General features: G+C 45.0%; 1 protein-coding gene across 1 annotated transcript in view; it reads right to left on the bottom strand.

Moving 5' to 3' along the window:
* Positions 1-16,465, bottom strand: part of KIF26B (kinesin family member 26B) — a 298,661-nt gene that overhangs the window by 17,054 nt on the left and 265,142 nt on the right. Inside the window, exons 11-12 of the mRNA XM_081998397.1 lie at positions 4,903-5,065; positions 312-3,744 (exon numbers count right to left, since the gene is read on the bottom strand). Coding sequence (XP_081854523.1) covers positions 312-3,744; positions 4,903-5,065 — 3,596 coding nt within the window. The remainder of the gene's footprint in view (positions 1-311; positions 3,745-4,902; positions 5,066-16,465) is intronic.

Genomic DNA, 16,465 nt, shown 5'->3' with positions numbered 1-16,465 from the left:
AAATATTTGAATGTGGCTGCCATTGGCAATACTAACCAGTTTTAAGGATAAACGTTCCTCTGTTCATGTGAAGTAAACCTTATTGAAATGGGTGAGGGGAAGACTCCACTGCAAAGGCAATGCATCTCCACAGGACTTGTGCATGTTACAAAATGAAGAAACTCGGAGCCCAGGACACTTACCCCGGCCTCGCTTCTCCGTTAAGAGATACGGCTGGTACTGAGTTAGCTGACCTTTAGGGCTAGCCTCCCCACCATGAACTAGTTATCCGCTTTGGTCTGCGTCCCTTTTTCACACCATCGCAAGCTTACCCGCATTTGATCGTTTCTTTGGATTTTTGAGACTTCGGCACCTGCCGCTCGCGGAGCTGCTGTTCTCGCTCATGGAGTCTTGCGCTGAGGAGGCGCTCCCCGTCGCCTCGCTGTCCCTCATCATGCTCTCGTAGCCGCTGCTGCCCCCGCTGTGGTAGAAGAGGGCTGTTTTCCCCATGGCAGGGGGCAGCTCCCCGCTCAGGACGCTGCTGTTGTCGCTCCCATGACCACTGCTGCAGCGGTGAGGTTTCCGAGGAGGGGTGATCTTGCTGTAAGGTGAAGGCAGCATGTGAACAGCTGGCTTCTCATCTCCAGGAAGGGCCCCGCGCTCATCTGCCTCTGAGCTTCCCCGCAGCTGTAAGCCTCTGGCACTGGTGCTCCCTTGGAGCAGCTCGGAGATCCGCCCGTTGACAGCCCGCAGGGGCAATTTGGAAGCCAGGCTGGAGCCCCGGTTTCTGCTGAGGGACTGCGTTGACCAGGACATGTTCTTCCCACTCGGTGGCAAACTGGAGCTCTGCCCTACGGACTGCGGCAGAGACTTGGTCGAGAAGCTGAGCGTTTTGGTGGCAGAGGCAGACAGGCTGCGGGCCTTGGGACTTGCCAGCAGGAGCTTGCTGACTGCGGAGATCTTCGACTGGCTGGCTTTCGGGGAGGCACCTGCCGACTGGGAAAGGCCCGAGTTGGTGGGTGAGGACATGACACTGCGGCTGAGGCTCCTTCCAGCCCTAGGCATGGTGGTGTCTTTGCCAGGGCTCATTTTGGAGCTCACAGAGGATAGGCTTTCCGCTCTTTCCAGCGATAAACACTCATAGTGGCTTCCTGTGGACCTCCCGAGGGAGTTGGTCCTGCTGGCGAGCTGCTCCAGTTTGGCACTGAAGAGCTTGCTGCTGCTGTTGTTGCTGCTGCTGTCAATGGCAGAGCCCTTCTGTTTGGCATTCAGCTCCTCGGGGAAGCTGGCCAGGAAGGACCCAGGCTGGCTGGAGGGGCTGCTCGTGGTGCTGCTGGCTGCGCTGTGCTGGGGGCTGGCTCTGTTCTTCTGATCCAAGCTTGACTTTCTCACCGGTGGCAGAGGAGGGGTCCCTTTGGGACGAGTGAGGACACAGTGTTTGGGAGAGGCTATTTTCTTGTCAAGGCTAGTCTTAGAAAACAGGGGGAGGGGAGGAGAGCCGATTCCGCTGCTGTCCGTAGCAGTAGGATGGAGGTGACTATCAGGCTCCTCCGGCTTGCTTGCCTTCAGGAGCCCTCGAGGGAGGCTTCCATTCTTCAAGCTGTCACTGGAATGAACAGGGCTTTGGGTTGCAGAGTTGGATGCTGCCACCTCACACCCATCCACAATCCTCTTTAGACTGTCAGATCCTGGAGAGATAGAGGTGTCCCCACTGCTGCTGCTAAACCTGTCCACTGAGGACTGCTTTGTGCTGTGCTCAGGCTTGGCTGAAACTGCAGCCGTGTCAGGTCTTGTCCCATCACTGCTCCCAGAGCTGTCCTTTTTTACATCTTCTTCTCTCTTCATCCAAGGGTCTTCAAATTTGATATCCTTCTTAGCATTGGATTCTTTCCCATCATGGGGATGAGCAACCTTTGGGTCTGCAGTTACTGCTGGTACAGCATCATCAGTGTCTTGTGCTTTGAAGGGATTAACGGCAATACATGGATATACGGTAATGTTTGTCTTCATTGGGATGTAGCCTTCACAGCTGCTGAGGCTTGCAGTGTTTTTGATTGTGACAGTAGTTTTCCCTAGAGCTGATATTTTACAGCCTTTGATGGGTGGCACTTTGCCGAAAGCTTCCTCCCCCATTTCTGACAGTATGAGCATGTTGTCAGTCACTGGCTTCTGTTTGTCACTTACACAAATCATGCTAGCACTTTGTAAGGTGCTCGCAAACTCGGAGACAGGGGGTTCTGCCATTGCTTCCCCATGCCCATAGCACGCCTGAGCTATGAAGCTGTGGCACGACTGTTCACCATCACTCCCTGTGCTCATCTCACTCAACCATGAGCTGATGGATGAGCGCCTGCTGCCATCATCCTGGGATTTGTCATCTAGGCCCAACTTTGGAAGTGGAAGGAACTGTGTGATGCTGACTTCAGACACAGGAGCTGCACTGGAGTAACATTCCAGATCTTCAGATATGCTGCTGATAATACTGACTGGCCTAGACCCAGAGGCCAAAGCCTGCACAGAACAGTCACTGTTAAAACTGATGATACTGGTTGGGCGCCCATTGTCAAGGACTCCACTAATGGTTAGCTCTTCTACAAGGGTGAACACAAGCTCGTCCTCTCCATTCAGCTCTAACGGCTGCTGCACAGTCACCATGGTGGTGCTCAGAATCTCTTTCTTGGATTCTGGAGAAATGCTTTGGTGCCGATCTTCATCAAGAACGGTCTCTTCAAAATCCCCATTGCTGGAGGACACCGACTTCTTCATGATCTGAGGGCTCATGCCTACAGGTGGGGTCCGGATTTCTGGCTGCAATAAAGATTCACTAGATGTCATCCCAGTATCCTTACTCAGGGGAGCTGGTGGGGGATTGGAGCTGGGCAGGACTCCTTTCTGTGTATAGACCTTGCACCTCTGGGAAGGAGAAGTTGGTGGCTTGTACTCAGATGTCTTCGAGAGGCTTGCAATGCCAAGCCGGGGCGAACCCATTGGCCGAGGTTTGCCTTCCACAAATCCACAGGTGTTGAGACCTTCTCTGCTGCTCTGCAAGCTGGTGCTGTGTGCTAACTGACAAGAGCTAAGCTCTTTACTAGAGCTGCCTGTCACACTCCTGGGAGAAGGCGGCGTTGAAACATTAGTAAGAGCTCCGGAAGGGACAGGGGAGTGATTTCTCTTAGTTTTGCTGGGTGTTGCATTTATATTTTCCTTGGCTTCTCTATCAGGATGCTGACATTCTGGCATCATATCTTCCTTATCTGACTCTGGTAAGTGGCTAAACTCTGCCAGCTGGCTTGAGACAGAGCACTTAGACATCTGGTCTGAGGTAAATTGAGCAGGCATCTCTTCAAAGGGAAATTTGTCAGTCTCTTCACTGCCATCTATGCAATCCAGCCTCTCCTGGAGCTCTGCAAAGGTGTTGCACTTCAGGCAGTCTCTTTCAGATGTGCTGGGCCCTGATTCACTAACTTCCTCCAACCTGCCCTCGTTTTTAGTCTTTTGCAGAGCAGGAACTATTGGAACAAAGTCAGGAGGACCCTCATTATCTGTCAGTTCCTTATCAGAAAGGGCAGTGCCATTGGGGCCAACGTAAATCACCGTGTCACACGACTGCTCACTGCTGGATGAATAATCAGGATCACTTGATAAATGCAAAATAGGGAAGTCTGGGTCAGCAGTGTTTCTAGAATGGAAAGGCCTCAGCTGGGTTGGCCTCCGCATCCTGCCCTCCTCACAAGAGCTCTCCCCTCCAGAAGAACTCGATGTGTACTGGAATATGAGACACAGAGAGAGAGAGACCATGACATTTCAGCATTGCAAACAGCTCCTTGCACAAAGTGCATACACAAAAAGGTCACAGTCACATCTAAACTGGGAAATCTCTAAACTAAGGCTCAAAGCTCTGAAGCTCCTCATCCACAGTCCTACAGCAAACACACAACAGTGTTCAACGGAGAACCCAATGCCCCAACTCTCTGTCCCACTTGAAATCATGAGACTTCCAAAAAAAAGTACTGAACAAGTGGATTAGGATCCCTCCCTTAATTGAGCCTGGCCAATGAATTCAGATACTTGGCAAAGGCTTTGCTAATTTTGTGTGTGTGTATGTGAAGAGGAACAAGAAAACTCATTACACAAATAAGGCACAGAAAATAAAGACAATCCCCATTTGGTCATACTACCAGTGTGTGTAATTGTGTAACGTGCACTCAGAGGTCTCTGGAGACACACTATTGTGATGGTGTGTGGACTGAATCCCTTCACTTGTCTCTCTTCAATCCATTGACAAAAAAGGTTTTGTCAATCCATAGGCTGTTAATTTAAATGAAATGCATAAAATTCACTTGTTGTGCCAAATTCACACCATAGGCTGTACATAAGGAACCAGGACTCTAAAACACGAAAGTGGATACAGCCCATTCTCACTCTGCTTCTTGGGAAATCTATCACCTGTATTTAGAAGCAGTCAGGAAAAAAAAAGGGACAACAATGCTGGTAATGGACACACTGCTTTGCATTTATTTCAGTCCTGCTTTCCCTGAGAAGTATAGAGAAAATAATTCTTCATTAATCCAAATTTCCTTTAACTCTACAGCAGTTTCATTCCTTGTTATTTCATTAGCACTAAAAGCATAACTGAAAATAAATGCTCTCTGACAGCTATATCTTTAAATGAGTCCAGCTTACAAACCTGCTATAGCAGATACGCCTGAACTTACTCCTCTGTGTCTAAAGCTGAAGCTTTTTCCCCCCTAGTCTCTGCTATGTGCTCTAAGGCACTCACCTAGGACAGGGTACATACAACCCACGCACTCCAGAATTGATTACTGATTTTGTTATGTGCTGCTCTACCCCATTAAGGATTCTTCAGGGTCCTTCTTCCTCCCTCCTCCACCATTATAAGAAGGGAGTTATACATTGTCTTACCTTAGTTTTCTTTTTCTTCATCCTGAGGACCCTTGATGCAATCTGGATGGTGGACAGCGTCTCGGCATAGTTCCCTGCTGCGGCTGAAATGTGAGCTATCATTGTGGTGCGGCAGTTCATATTCCCCAAGGACTCCCGAAGCAACATGGTGAGCTTGCTGTCTCTGCAAAATAAAATGAATTAAGGCTACATTAGTGAGCAAGGTTTCACTTTGACCATCGTGATGTGACTTGGGTCTCAGCAAGACTTTTTTTCTCCTCTTTTTAATGGAATCCTAATTTGTTTCCTTCCTCAGGTTGCACTATGTTGTGTCTGCAGCTAAGCATGCTGAAAGACCCTGGACTACAATTTGAACTTCTTTCCACTTCCCAGTTCTCCCTTTCTATCTTCTTCTGGCCTCAGCCCTTCTGCACTCTTGCCACTGCCAATACAGAGATGCAGACCAGCACTGGAGAGTAACTGTTAAGTAGCCGCTGCGGCAAGCATCAAACTGCTGCCCTTTCCCAGTGCACAGTGTGCAAGCAAACTCTGGCCCAGCTCCGGAGGACAAGAGGGTAGTGGATTAGATTAGAGGACCCAAATTTTTTCTTGCCTTCTAGGACACTGGGTAACTCAATATAATTATAGTTAAATCACTGAAATTAATTTTGGATGATGCTGGTGAAATACAAAACAATTAAGCCTTAAGACTTCACACAATTGTTTTTTCATATTAGATCTTTTCTTCCACTGAGGCAAAAATCAGATTTTCTGTTCTTACTCCATTGTTCAGCGTAGGATAGCTTTTGAAATGCTGATGCCTTGTTGTGGGTCTGTCTGTGACAGGACTAAGAACACGAATTTTAACAGCATAATGATGCATATACAATGCTTCTGTGGTGGTCATCTAACCCTGTAGTCAGAAATGCATGATATAATTTTTAAATAGAACTTTAGCTACAAGATGTACAGGTCAACTGGATGGTTAGTTGGGAAATGGCATCCTTCTGAAGAGAGCCTCTCCTACACTAAAGGTTGTGGATGATAGTTACATATGGCTGAAAGCAAAGACAGCAACAGCCTGATAGTCACCTATTGCTAAAGGAATTGTTTTCACTGTTGTAATGATAGCAATACTTTCAGTGGCTGGGGATCAGATTTTTGGGGCTCACTGTTCAGCTAATGACCTATTCTATGTTATTCTATGATAAGTCTGATGAGCTCATAAATTGTACTTCTCCTGAGATTTCCAGTACTTGTGATTTCAGCTAGGCTTAGCAATACTGGAAGTAAAATCTTTTTTGTTTCAGGATTTCTGCTTCCATCTACTCCAGACACATTGAAGACAGTCTGGTGTCTTTGAGAAGCAAACAAACATCCTTAAAGACTACACTGAGACAGCCTCACTCATGTCACTTGTGACCTAAGGCTGCTTTGAATCCACAGATCCAGAGTTAATAGGCTGCTGTATCTCAGGTTAGTGGCCCTCCTTTCCATCAAGGAATAATTAAGATGTCAAATTTTGTACATCAGTTACTGCCACTCCAATGCAGAGTTACACGGAAATTATTAACATCTGCACAGAAATCAATAACAAGCCTTTCATTTGCTAGTGCTTCTATCATAGCAAAACATGAGATGACAGGGGAAAGGGCAAAAGAATACATTCGGAACATGTCGGTCTCCCGAGAATACATAACCCATGCAGCCAGCATCAGCACGCTGCGGCGCGGCTCTCCTAGAGGTATATGCATTATGAATATAAAATAATCTGTGCCATCTGCCTTGTACTGAAATACACACTTGCAAGAAGAATGACAATACAGAGGAAATACCTGTTCTATAATTCAGATGATCCTCTGACATATATCAGGTGGGAACTAAAGGGCAGATTTGTTTAGGATTAAAGCCTAAAACCTAGCAGCAAAAAAGCCCAGCCAATAATGATTTCTAATTTCAGAGTTTGCTCATTCAGCACAGTCTGCATCTTGACTATCAACCTCGCTTTGCACCTAGACAAAATAAGTAGCCGCATGTCATTATTGTACACTGAAAAATAAAATAAAGAGGAAGAAATTCGCTGAACACAAATTTCTGTCAATTCTGGACATTGTCATAAGACAAGTTCACCTGTTCAAGGTCCACTGATCTCTCACAATAGCACCTACTAACTTCTAAAGGAAAGAAAGAAAACAAAGAGAACATAATAGCACAAAAATGTGTGGCTTAATTTTTAACTCACCCTATCCTCACCAAGTAAAATATTGGTAAAATATTTTGGATGTCTCACTGAAATTTGCTTGACAGACAGTGTGAGACACAAAGTAGATGCTTTGTTCTTCTGAATGCTGACATGTCATCTCTGCCTGAAAAAAAGAAAGGCTCTGAATTGTTTCATTAGGTGATTCATGAGCTGGTATTTGCAAAAGCAAAATTTCCTGTGAAAGCAGAAGTTTTACAAAGAGAAGGTCTGCACTTCTGCACTGGAAGACCTTTGAGAAGGAAGACCTTTGTTGATCTTCTGGCTGTGCAAACTAAATTAAGACACAGGAAATTCTGAAGAAGCTCACAGGAGGGTTGCTTCTCCCCGGGGCATGTTGCTCATTGTATTAAGCAGAGGCTGGCTTGCAGAAGGTCCCATAGCAGCACAGTGAAATGCACCAATGTCTTTATTAGCAAATGGAAGACCTTCAGGAATGCTAATGGTCCATTTCTAGTCTGCTCCAAGAGCAATAAAATGATATGCCAGAGCAGCATGATGACCCCATTTTATATATCTGTCTTCACTTGAAATGTATTTCCATACCATCCATTGATGCCTCTATAGTTTAGGAACTTCACCATAACGTATCATGCGTACAGGCATATAACACATGGCAAACAATGAAGGTGGGGCCAGGATACTACACGTCAGGCTCCAAAGCCTGTATGTCTGTAAGCCAAACCTGCAGCCTTTTCAGTACTTAAAAGTTACCTCATTTTTCTAACTGCATCACTTGTTCTAATAAAATACATTACCCTTACTTGTAAACCTTTTCTTGCCTAACTCCCGAGATCATCATGGCTACAGCAAAATACTGTTAAATACTATTCATACACCCCACACAGGTAAAACTCTAAAATAAAGTATGCAAAGCTGTATCTCTGGAAAAGTCCCGGGGGTAGAGAACTAAACTCAGATGTCTCTAGGAAGTACGTCAGCAGGTGCAGCACAGAAGATCCAGAAAGGAAGAACTGCGCAGATTGCCAGGCAGAAAGCTCCAGCTCGTTCCAGGAAGCAGCAGCCCTCCGCGTGGAGGGCTCCCTTCTCCACGCCGCTCCCTTACCTCCTCTGTATTTCCATCCTCTTGTGTTACAGCAGCTACTGGAGGACTTAAGAGTGCTATTTTCTGAATCTCTCAACAGCTGCCATAAGGCACCCTGGCAGGTATTAAACCTCCACAAAAGAGAGAAGTGGCAGTGCTGCACTGAGCACAGTGTTCTCTCTTTCTTTTCTTCTGAGACTTCACCATGCAAACTAGGATCAGTGTAAATTAGTCCTTTCACTTGCTCAGTAAGAAGGAGAAAATGCACATCTTCATGTTCCTTTTATACATATCTGTATTTTCCTTCCTCATGAATGATTAATTATACCCAGATTCAAGCAATACAGAATCTTACATTGAAGAATGAAGTACTCAAGATCACGATACATTTCCTTGGACATTGCACAAATCCCACTTGCCTATGTGCATTAAGTCAAAGTCTTTAATTTCATGACTGGATACTATTTTTCCACTAGACCCCTGCCTCAATCACTGCACAGGATAAACAGTGCTCACTGAACAAGAAGTTATTCAGTCTTTCATTTAATCCTTGCCTTTTAATGTGCAGACTTGTGCCTTATCTGCTGTTAGGACTATACAAACTCAGCTCTGAATCCAGAATGGCTTATTTCTTCAAAGGGTTGTGGTTTGTTTTTTTTTTTTCCTGTGGCGCTCATCAATGCAGTATCTGATGAATGCCTCTGAGGTGAGGTATATAATCCTCTGATACCACCTGCAGCATTGAAGACTCCACTAAGTATAGGTGTTCGGTGTGAAGCACTGATCTTTCAGAGTAGTGAGCATTATAGAGTCTTTTATAGTCAAAGTACAGCTAACTTTGACTTCTCTTGCAGAGAAAATGGGGCATCTGGTTCACAGTCTGGGTACCCAGGCAACCAGGACCACACAATTAATAGCCCACCTAAAAATTTTAGGAACGCATTGTCAGAGCCAGCTCTGAAGGTGGTACCAGCTCCCTTCAGAACACCTCCCTTCTCTTCCACAGCCCTCGGTCCCATTTGCCATATGCCTTCCCACTTCTTCTACAAATTAGGGAAGGAATTTATTGACAGTAACCACATAACTGTACAGTCCTGATTCATCCCTAAAGCAGGTCCTTTATCTGCCTTGAAAAAGTTGATAATGGCAGCGGAGGCAGGGGGAGGTTTTGCAAAGACAACACAATATATAGCCCATGGGGGCAAGGTAAGTTTGCCAGGACAACCTTAATTTTGACATTTTCTGCCCCTGTAGTGATTGATTTCACAATTTGAATGCTCTTATTATATATATTTCATATAATTTCATGTGGGTTTGTGTTTATACTTCAATGGGACATCAGCAAGCCTGGAACCTTCCTATGTATCAAACAGCCTCAGTTGCTGAACTAGCCGACTAGCTGCCAGCAGCAGCCAGCTGCCACCTCTTGTACAGACAAAGAGTAGAGAAGGAGGACATGACTCTCAATTTACCATGAGGTTTTGCAAGTACTTGCTGCCTGTAGAAAAATGGAGTCTCAGGAGCATCACGATCCTTTCCTGTGCTGCAGGAGAGCTGTGATGTCATGTGTGCACATTCTTTTTGCCATGCTCTTCTCTCATCAGACAATCTCGTTCTCTTCTATCGGTGTCTATCCTGGGCTTTCCTCATCCAACCTTCTTACTCGTTCTCATTCCCACACCATGACCCTCACACCAGCTCCTCACCTGAACAGCCCAGTAGAGCTCCGTTTCATCCCGCTGTGGTCTAACCAGCTACACCAGACGTTGCCAGTTTCCAGCACCACTGCCAGACACTCTCCCAGTACTAATCTCTCGTCTTTTCTCACCTCTTGCTCCCACTAACATCCTCCACTGTCACTGCCTGACCTCCATGGCCCCTCTCCCTACTCGAGTCCCCTCAGCTGCTCACTGATACCCAGCAGAGGAACCCCATAACCCTGCCATAATTTGGCAGGGCTGACGGCATCACGCTGCCCAGGTGAGGCGCAGCCCAGGGTGCGAGGGCACAGCATGGGCAGTGCCCTCCTGGATCTTCCTCTGTCAGGTCCTCCAGCTTTATGAGAATCCGTGCGAGCAATGCGTTTGAAATGAGCTACACAGAAAAGAGGCAAATGGTAATTGCTTTTGTTTAGGGCTGCAAAATAGAATTCATGAATAGAAAATGAAGCAATAAGAATAAATATTACGCTCAGGAAATTCGCAGGAGTTTTCGTTGCCCAGCATCTCATTCTCTGGATGGGAGAGGCAAACACAAGACTGTTCCACAAAAGGAGGGAATACTGGAGAGGAAGATCCAGCTAAATCTTGGAATAATGATTTTCTGTGAAATTATTTAAGCAATTCTATCCTATGCTTTGTTTTGGATTTTTTTTCCCGACCTTAATAACAAATATATTCTTTGTCTTCCTTTTTCTCTCATCACACTGCTATGAGGATTTTGGCTATTCAGTGACAACAGCAGCACCATCAGGAACAGAAATAATAACACTCCACAAGGGATGCAATACAGTATTATAACTAAGCTTTAGGATGTGCAAGGATGTGTGTTTGTGCTCTCTATTAATCATATACCTTAGTGTCTTCCTAGGCACTTGGCCAAAATGAGAAAGTTGTCAACTCCCTCAAGGTGTTATTGTTACCGGATCAGATGATGTATGCCCTCAGGTGTCTTGTAATCTAATTATTTATAGAGGTATGTCAAAGGAAAAATCTCAGTAACTATGGCAGTTATTTTTGATCATGAAGTTCATGATCATTTTGATCATGAACTTTGCTCCCTTGTGCTGATGCATTGCTTTACTCATAGTAATAAATGCTTGCACAACAAGGGAACCACATAAATACTACATTTGGTTTTGACTCTTATCGCATGGAAATAATCTCTACAGAGGATAGTTTACAGCTTAAAAGGCACAAACCCAATAACGGATGTTACAGGTGTGTAACAGCTGAGTTCATGACAAACCAGGATATTTTGCTTAGCTTTCTTTCCTTTCTGTTAATAATTTTGATAGAGGGCAAGAGGAAATGGGAGCAATGTGTGTAGGCACAGGCAAAATGAGGCCAGGTGGAGTGGTAAAGCGCTCAGTGGTTCAGCCGTGTAAGCCTGGCTTTGTTAGCAGAACGAAGCGAGGCCATTGAAGAAAGATGGGTAACGTGTCAGACCTTTAACCTGGGGAATCCTTCACCTGATGAAATGAGGCATTGGGGAAATAATGAACTTGTTCCAGGTGGGAGCTGACTAGCCTTAAAGGGAAAATTAAGCAAAATGGAAATCTCCACTACCACTGCAGTTAGTTATCTTGTGTGAGGTACACTAGAACAACCCAGAAAGCTGTGCTCACTGCACAGGGGAAGGGGGAGCCAGCTGAAAGGACTACCCTGAGGGGATACTGTGCTCAGGTTCATGTACTGGGAAAATCACATCCACATCTGGAAGGGATGTGACACTGCAACACTGTGGTGGTGTTGCAGCCAAGTATGGGATAACAGGGACTTACGCTTGAATTCTAGTATTACCAAATGCATATAAAATGTAGGGGTTTCTCCCCCTATAATTCTTGTCTTTTAAGAGCCTAACTATGCAGATTTCATATTGCAGAACACTCCCTGTGCCTGTGACAACACACGAGCATCTGGCAAATGCACAAAATAGCATCTTTTGTTTCTTTTCACCAAAGATAGAACAGAAAATTAACAAAAGAAGGACAGGGTCCCAATAGCTCCAGCTACTCTGACTCCTTGAAACAGACTGTCCCTCTCACCATAAAAGGTGAGTCAAGAACTGTAGCTTTTGTATAAAAGTTGCTCCCAAAGCTGATGAAACAGTCTACAGAACAGCGGAGTATGTCATCCAAAAAAATGACATAAAATGCCCCACTTTTTGCAGGTCCTGCTGACTGATTGTACCGATTCAAGCTTACCCACAGTAGAATTATCTCACAACAAAGCAGTCGCGATCACATCCCGTCTCCGCTTTTACCTACGTATTGGAGAGCGCATGGTTTCTGACATTGCCAGTCCAGGTCTGAGCTGCACACCAATAATCATCCAATCAATGAGAGAAAAAGGTTCCTCGCAGCTTCGCCCCAGCTACGTGAATTTATGTGGTTTGGTTCAGGTGCACTTTGCAATTTGCAATACCAAAATGAAGACATAAACCGTTATTTACAGGTCAATGTGTTACTCAAATGAGAGCTCAGAGATCCAGATGTACTTCAAAGTCACAGCAAAAGCAAGTTTTGGGGTGGGAGAGAGGAGGGGGGTGGGAGGGCTCTGCTGGAAACCAGTGATGGTTTCAGAAAGAACTGCACTGAATATGAACAAAATGATCCCTCACCCCTCTGGACTCCAATTCCCAGCATAGAGACAAACATCATTCACAAGCAACCATTAAAAACACACAAACAAAGCTCAAAGATAATCAAAAAGGAAAAGGATCTTAGTGGTCTGTCTCATTACAGTGCCAGCTCCTAATAAATTCTAGCTGAAAAACGGAAGTTCAATTAATCCAGGGAGCTAATTAGGCTCAGCAACTATACGTTGGAGTTAAAGACAGATTCCCCAAAACAAGCAACGCCACTGGTTAAGAAAACCTGAGCAGTAAATGGACTGTGATTTACAGGATTAAAAAAAAACCAAAAAAACCCACAAAAACTCCACTGTTAAAATCAATAACGATCCAGATTTTAAATAATTTAAGGACTCTGCATGTGGCCAGGCTCCGTGCTAACTTCTACCAAGATACACCGACAAAGGGAAGGAAAAAGCCTTCCCAGCCCCCACACCCCTCCTTGCTTGGCTCCCTTACTTGGAAGCGTTACGGCAACCACAAGTTTGGCTCCGCTTGTCTCTATGAAGCCATTTGGTTGCTTTATGTGAGAAGGCAACAGTCGCATCTGCTGCTGAAGAGCAACTGGCGTAGCTCGGGAGCCTGCCTGCCTCTGCTCCGGGCTGCCGGGTTGGGGCGGGCCAGCGCCTGTGCTACAGGGCAGCGACGGGAGAAAACACGTCGCAAGAAAGCAAACGTGAGGACACGTCCCCTGGCAACCCGCCGAGGACACGTCGTTAGAAACCGCCTTCACACCAGCCCCTCCGGTGGCTAATTTGGGTGGGGAGGGCCCAAGCGCAGCACAGGGGCACCCGGCAAGGGCATTTCCAACACCCCGCCTCCGGCACGGACGGCAGGGTCCGCAGGGTCAAGCGGCAGCACGCAGGATCGGGCCCTTGGGACGGCGCGCAGGGCTGGTTAGAAGACGGGTCTCCGCTCCCGAGGCTCAGCAAGGGAGGTGCTTTACACACACACACACAAACACACACACACACACGACGGCAGGACGGCTGCTCGCTGCCGCACCAAGCGCTGCCTTGCAAGGAGCGTTAGGATTCATGGGTACCGAGAGTGGAATACCAGGGTTATTTCCTCAAACGAAAATTAACTTCAAATGTTTGTAATTGAGCCATGAATATTCATGATCTTCGGGGAGGATTTCATAATTACTTCATTCTGGTTACGCTCATTTGATCTGCAGTAGCAACGGCGGTAGTTTACGCTCCTTCATCAAGATGCCAACAATTTGGCAGCATGACTTTCCCAGTTTCCTGTGCTGGAGAGCAGCCCTAGTTATCCTAATTGCATTCCCAAATGGAGTGGTACCTGAAAATAAATTGACTGCTGTTGTGTTTTAGAAACCACTCCACTTGGCACTGCTACTGGCATAAATAGACGGCATCTCCAGGAAACTGGGAAGGTCACTCAGCAGAATACTTTGCATTTTAGTAAGATTTTATATGCCAACCTCCTAGAACCTTCAGCCCACAACATTATAGCAGAGGACAGCGAAAGTGCACACGCTCCCATGCGGAAAGGAAAAAAAGAAAAAAGGCAGCAGACTTTGGCTGTCATTAATATGATGAAAATTATACAATTCATCTATGCTACTCGCTAGACCTACTCCCAAAGAGACTTAGACTTAAGAGTTCATACTCCATGTGCACCTGCGCACAAGCTTGCTTCATCACCTCCAGCAATAAACTTTTAGCCTGTTGGACAATTTGAAGAACCTTTGAGAAAGTGATATAAAAGCCTCAAAGACAGTAAGTCTCTGTAAATGTTGTGAGAATTGATGGCTGGGTGGATGGAGAGAAATCCTATTTGTGCTCCCATAGAAACATGACTGAAACTTTTTAAACTCCACTCTTGAACACAACAGAGAAAGTACACAGATGAGAGACATTCCCAACCACAGGGGAACTTTCAGCCAGTATTTATACCCTTTTGGATGTCAAAATTCAGAGACAAATTGTTAGAAACATGATTTTCTCAATGCTGATGCTCTCAGAACTGTTAATTTAGATCAATACACAAAAAAATACGCACTCATATGAAAGTGGGTCCTGACTATAACCTGTCAAAACACAAAGCAAAGCAGTGAAAATATTAAACTAACAGCTTTAAAGCAAAATAAACAGTCAGAAGCTTCAAGTCGTGCTTCCATCCCTGGTAATCAATCTATTACCTTGTAAAGTTCCTCTTCACATACCGCTCCAAACTCTGCTTCACAGAGAAGCATGAAACTGCTAAAAGCTGCTAAAACAAGCAATCCCTATCCATTGTGAAGGAAGATGGACTTTGCAGGAGCCAAGTGATGTGCTCACCCAGGATGGGAATCAAGCAGGTGGAGCAAGCTCCAAAACAGGAATTTTTTAGGTGTCATCTCCCATTTATCAGTTGGGGACACACTGGCCTCAGTTGCTCAGCTCCAAACCATCTAGGAATTAAAAAACCATGATTATTATTTAGGTATTTTGTACTGGCATGTACGGGTAATATGTACAGACCCTAGACAATGTGCGTCTCCTTCCCAAAATCTAAGTAACAAGGTGGCTAAGTATGGGCTTAGCTATCTTTACCCATTCTTTCTCTTTTGAGAAGAGTAAGAAAGAAGAGCTTCTCCTTTACACCTATCTTCTTTAAAAAGGAAAATGGACTAGAAAGTTGGTTTCACTTCACAGGTTCCATTAGCTTCACTATTCAATATATAGTTTCAGGGTCAAAACAAGTTTCTCAGACACCCGCAACGATGTTTGCAGAATCTGATGAACACTGTGTTCTCTGGCCTGCAAGTCCTTGGCCTCTATAATTGTACTGCCAACGATCAACAGGGGCAGGATGAGCTTGTTAGGAACTGGCGAGAGAGCAAAAACTCCTTTCACATAAAAATGAATGGCCATCAGACAGCAACAACTTTCCCCCACAGCTGGACTGAGCTACTCGCACAATGGGCTGATTTAGAGATGTGATGAGACAGACTGAGTGACAGCAGTGATGATGTTAGCCTGCATGGCAATTAAAAGTCATAGATTAAAAAATCTCTACCCACATCTGGTTCTGGTGATGTCCGAAAACAAGCCCCAAATTTGAGATTTTACGAACTGAAACCCATGGCACTGTGGCCCTAACCCAGCTGTCGCTGAAATCCACAGAAAGGCTCCCATAAGCTTCAGCAGGGTCTGAGTTGGGCTTTTGCCGATTTAATGAGTGGGTACATGAAATAATGAATAAAATAATCCCTTCCGAAGTCAAATATATGACAATGAAATTAAACTGTGGAACCACAGGCAGTTTTATGATGACATTTTTGACAGCATAGGGCCAAATCTAGCAGCTGCTGCAGGGCAGCGGGAATTTTGTCATCTATACACACAGACACAAGAATACTAAATGTTTGGTTCTTTTACCCCTTTCACACTCCATCATACTTTATTCACAGAGGACTCCAAATAAAACCTGAGGGACCCCAGTCTCCATGCAAGTACTATGTAATGTAAGTAAAAGTGGTCAAATCAATATATAATGATTTTTAATGTATATATATTTGCTATTTAAATAATTTGGAGATAGGTTGTATCAAATATATTTATCTTCATCTATGTAGCAATTTAAAATATTAATGATGCACATGCATTTTTTATGTTATTTGAAGTTTCGCTCCCTCTTTAAATGGATTCTTCTATTTATTTTGCCCACTACAATGCCATTAATTAGACAAGCTCTTCAATAGGTTCTTGTATCTCCAACACTTCAGACACCTCTTAATAGCCTGTGACAGCAAAGGAAAGGAACTCTTTTAAAGTTACCATTTAGTAATTGTTACATAGCTGCAGTTTTACCTGAGTTCTACAGGTATCTGTTGGGCCCAGAAAATCAACTGTAAATTCGAGTATTTCCATGTTAATAGCGGGCTCTCCACAAGGATGGTAGTCAGAACAGACTTG

This window comes from Phaethon aethereus (assembly GCF_964289735.1).
Source record: "Phaethon aethereus genome assembly, chromosome: 3".
In the NCBI taxonomy this organism is placed as follows: Eukaryota; Metazoa; Chordata; class Aves; order Phaethontiformes; family Phaethontidae; genus Phaethon; species Phaethon aethereus.
This window is presented reverse-complemented; position numbering and strand designations above follow the sequence as displayed.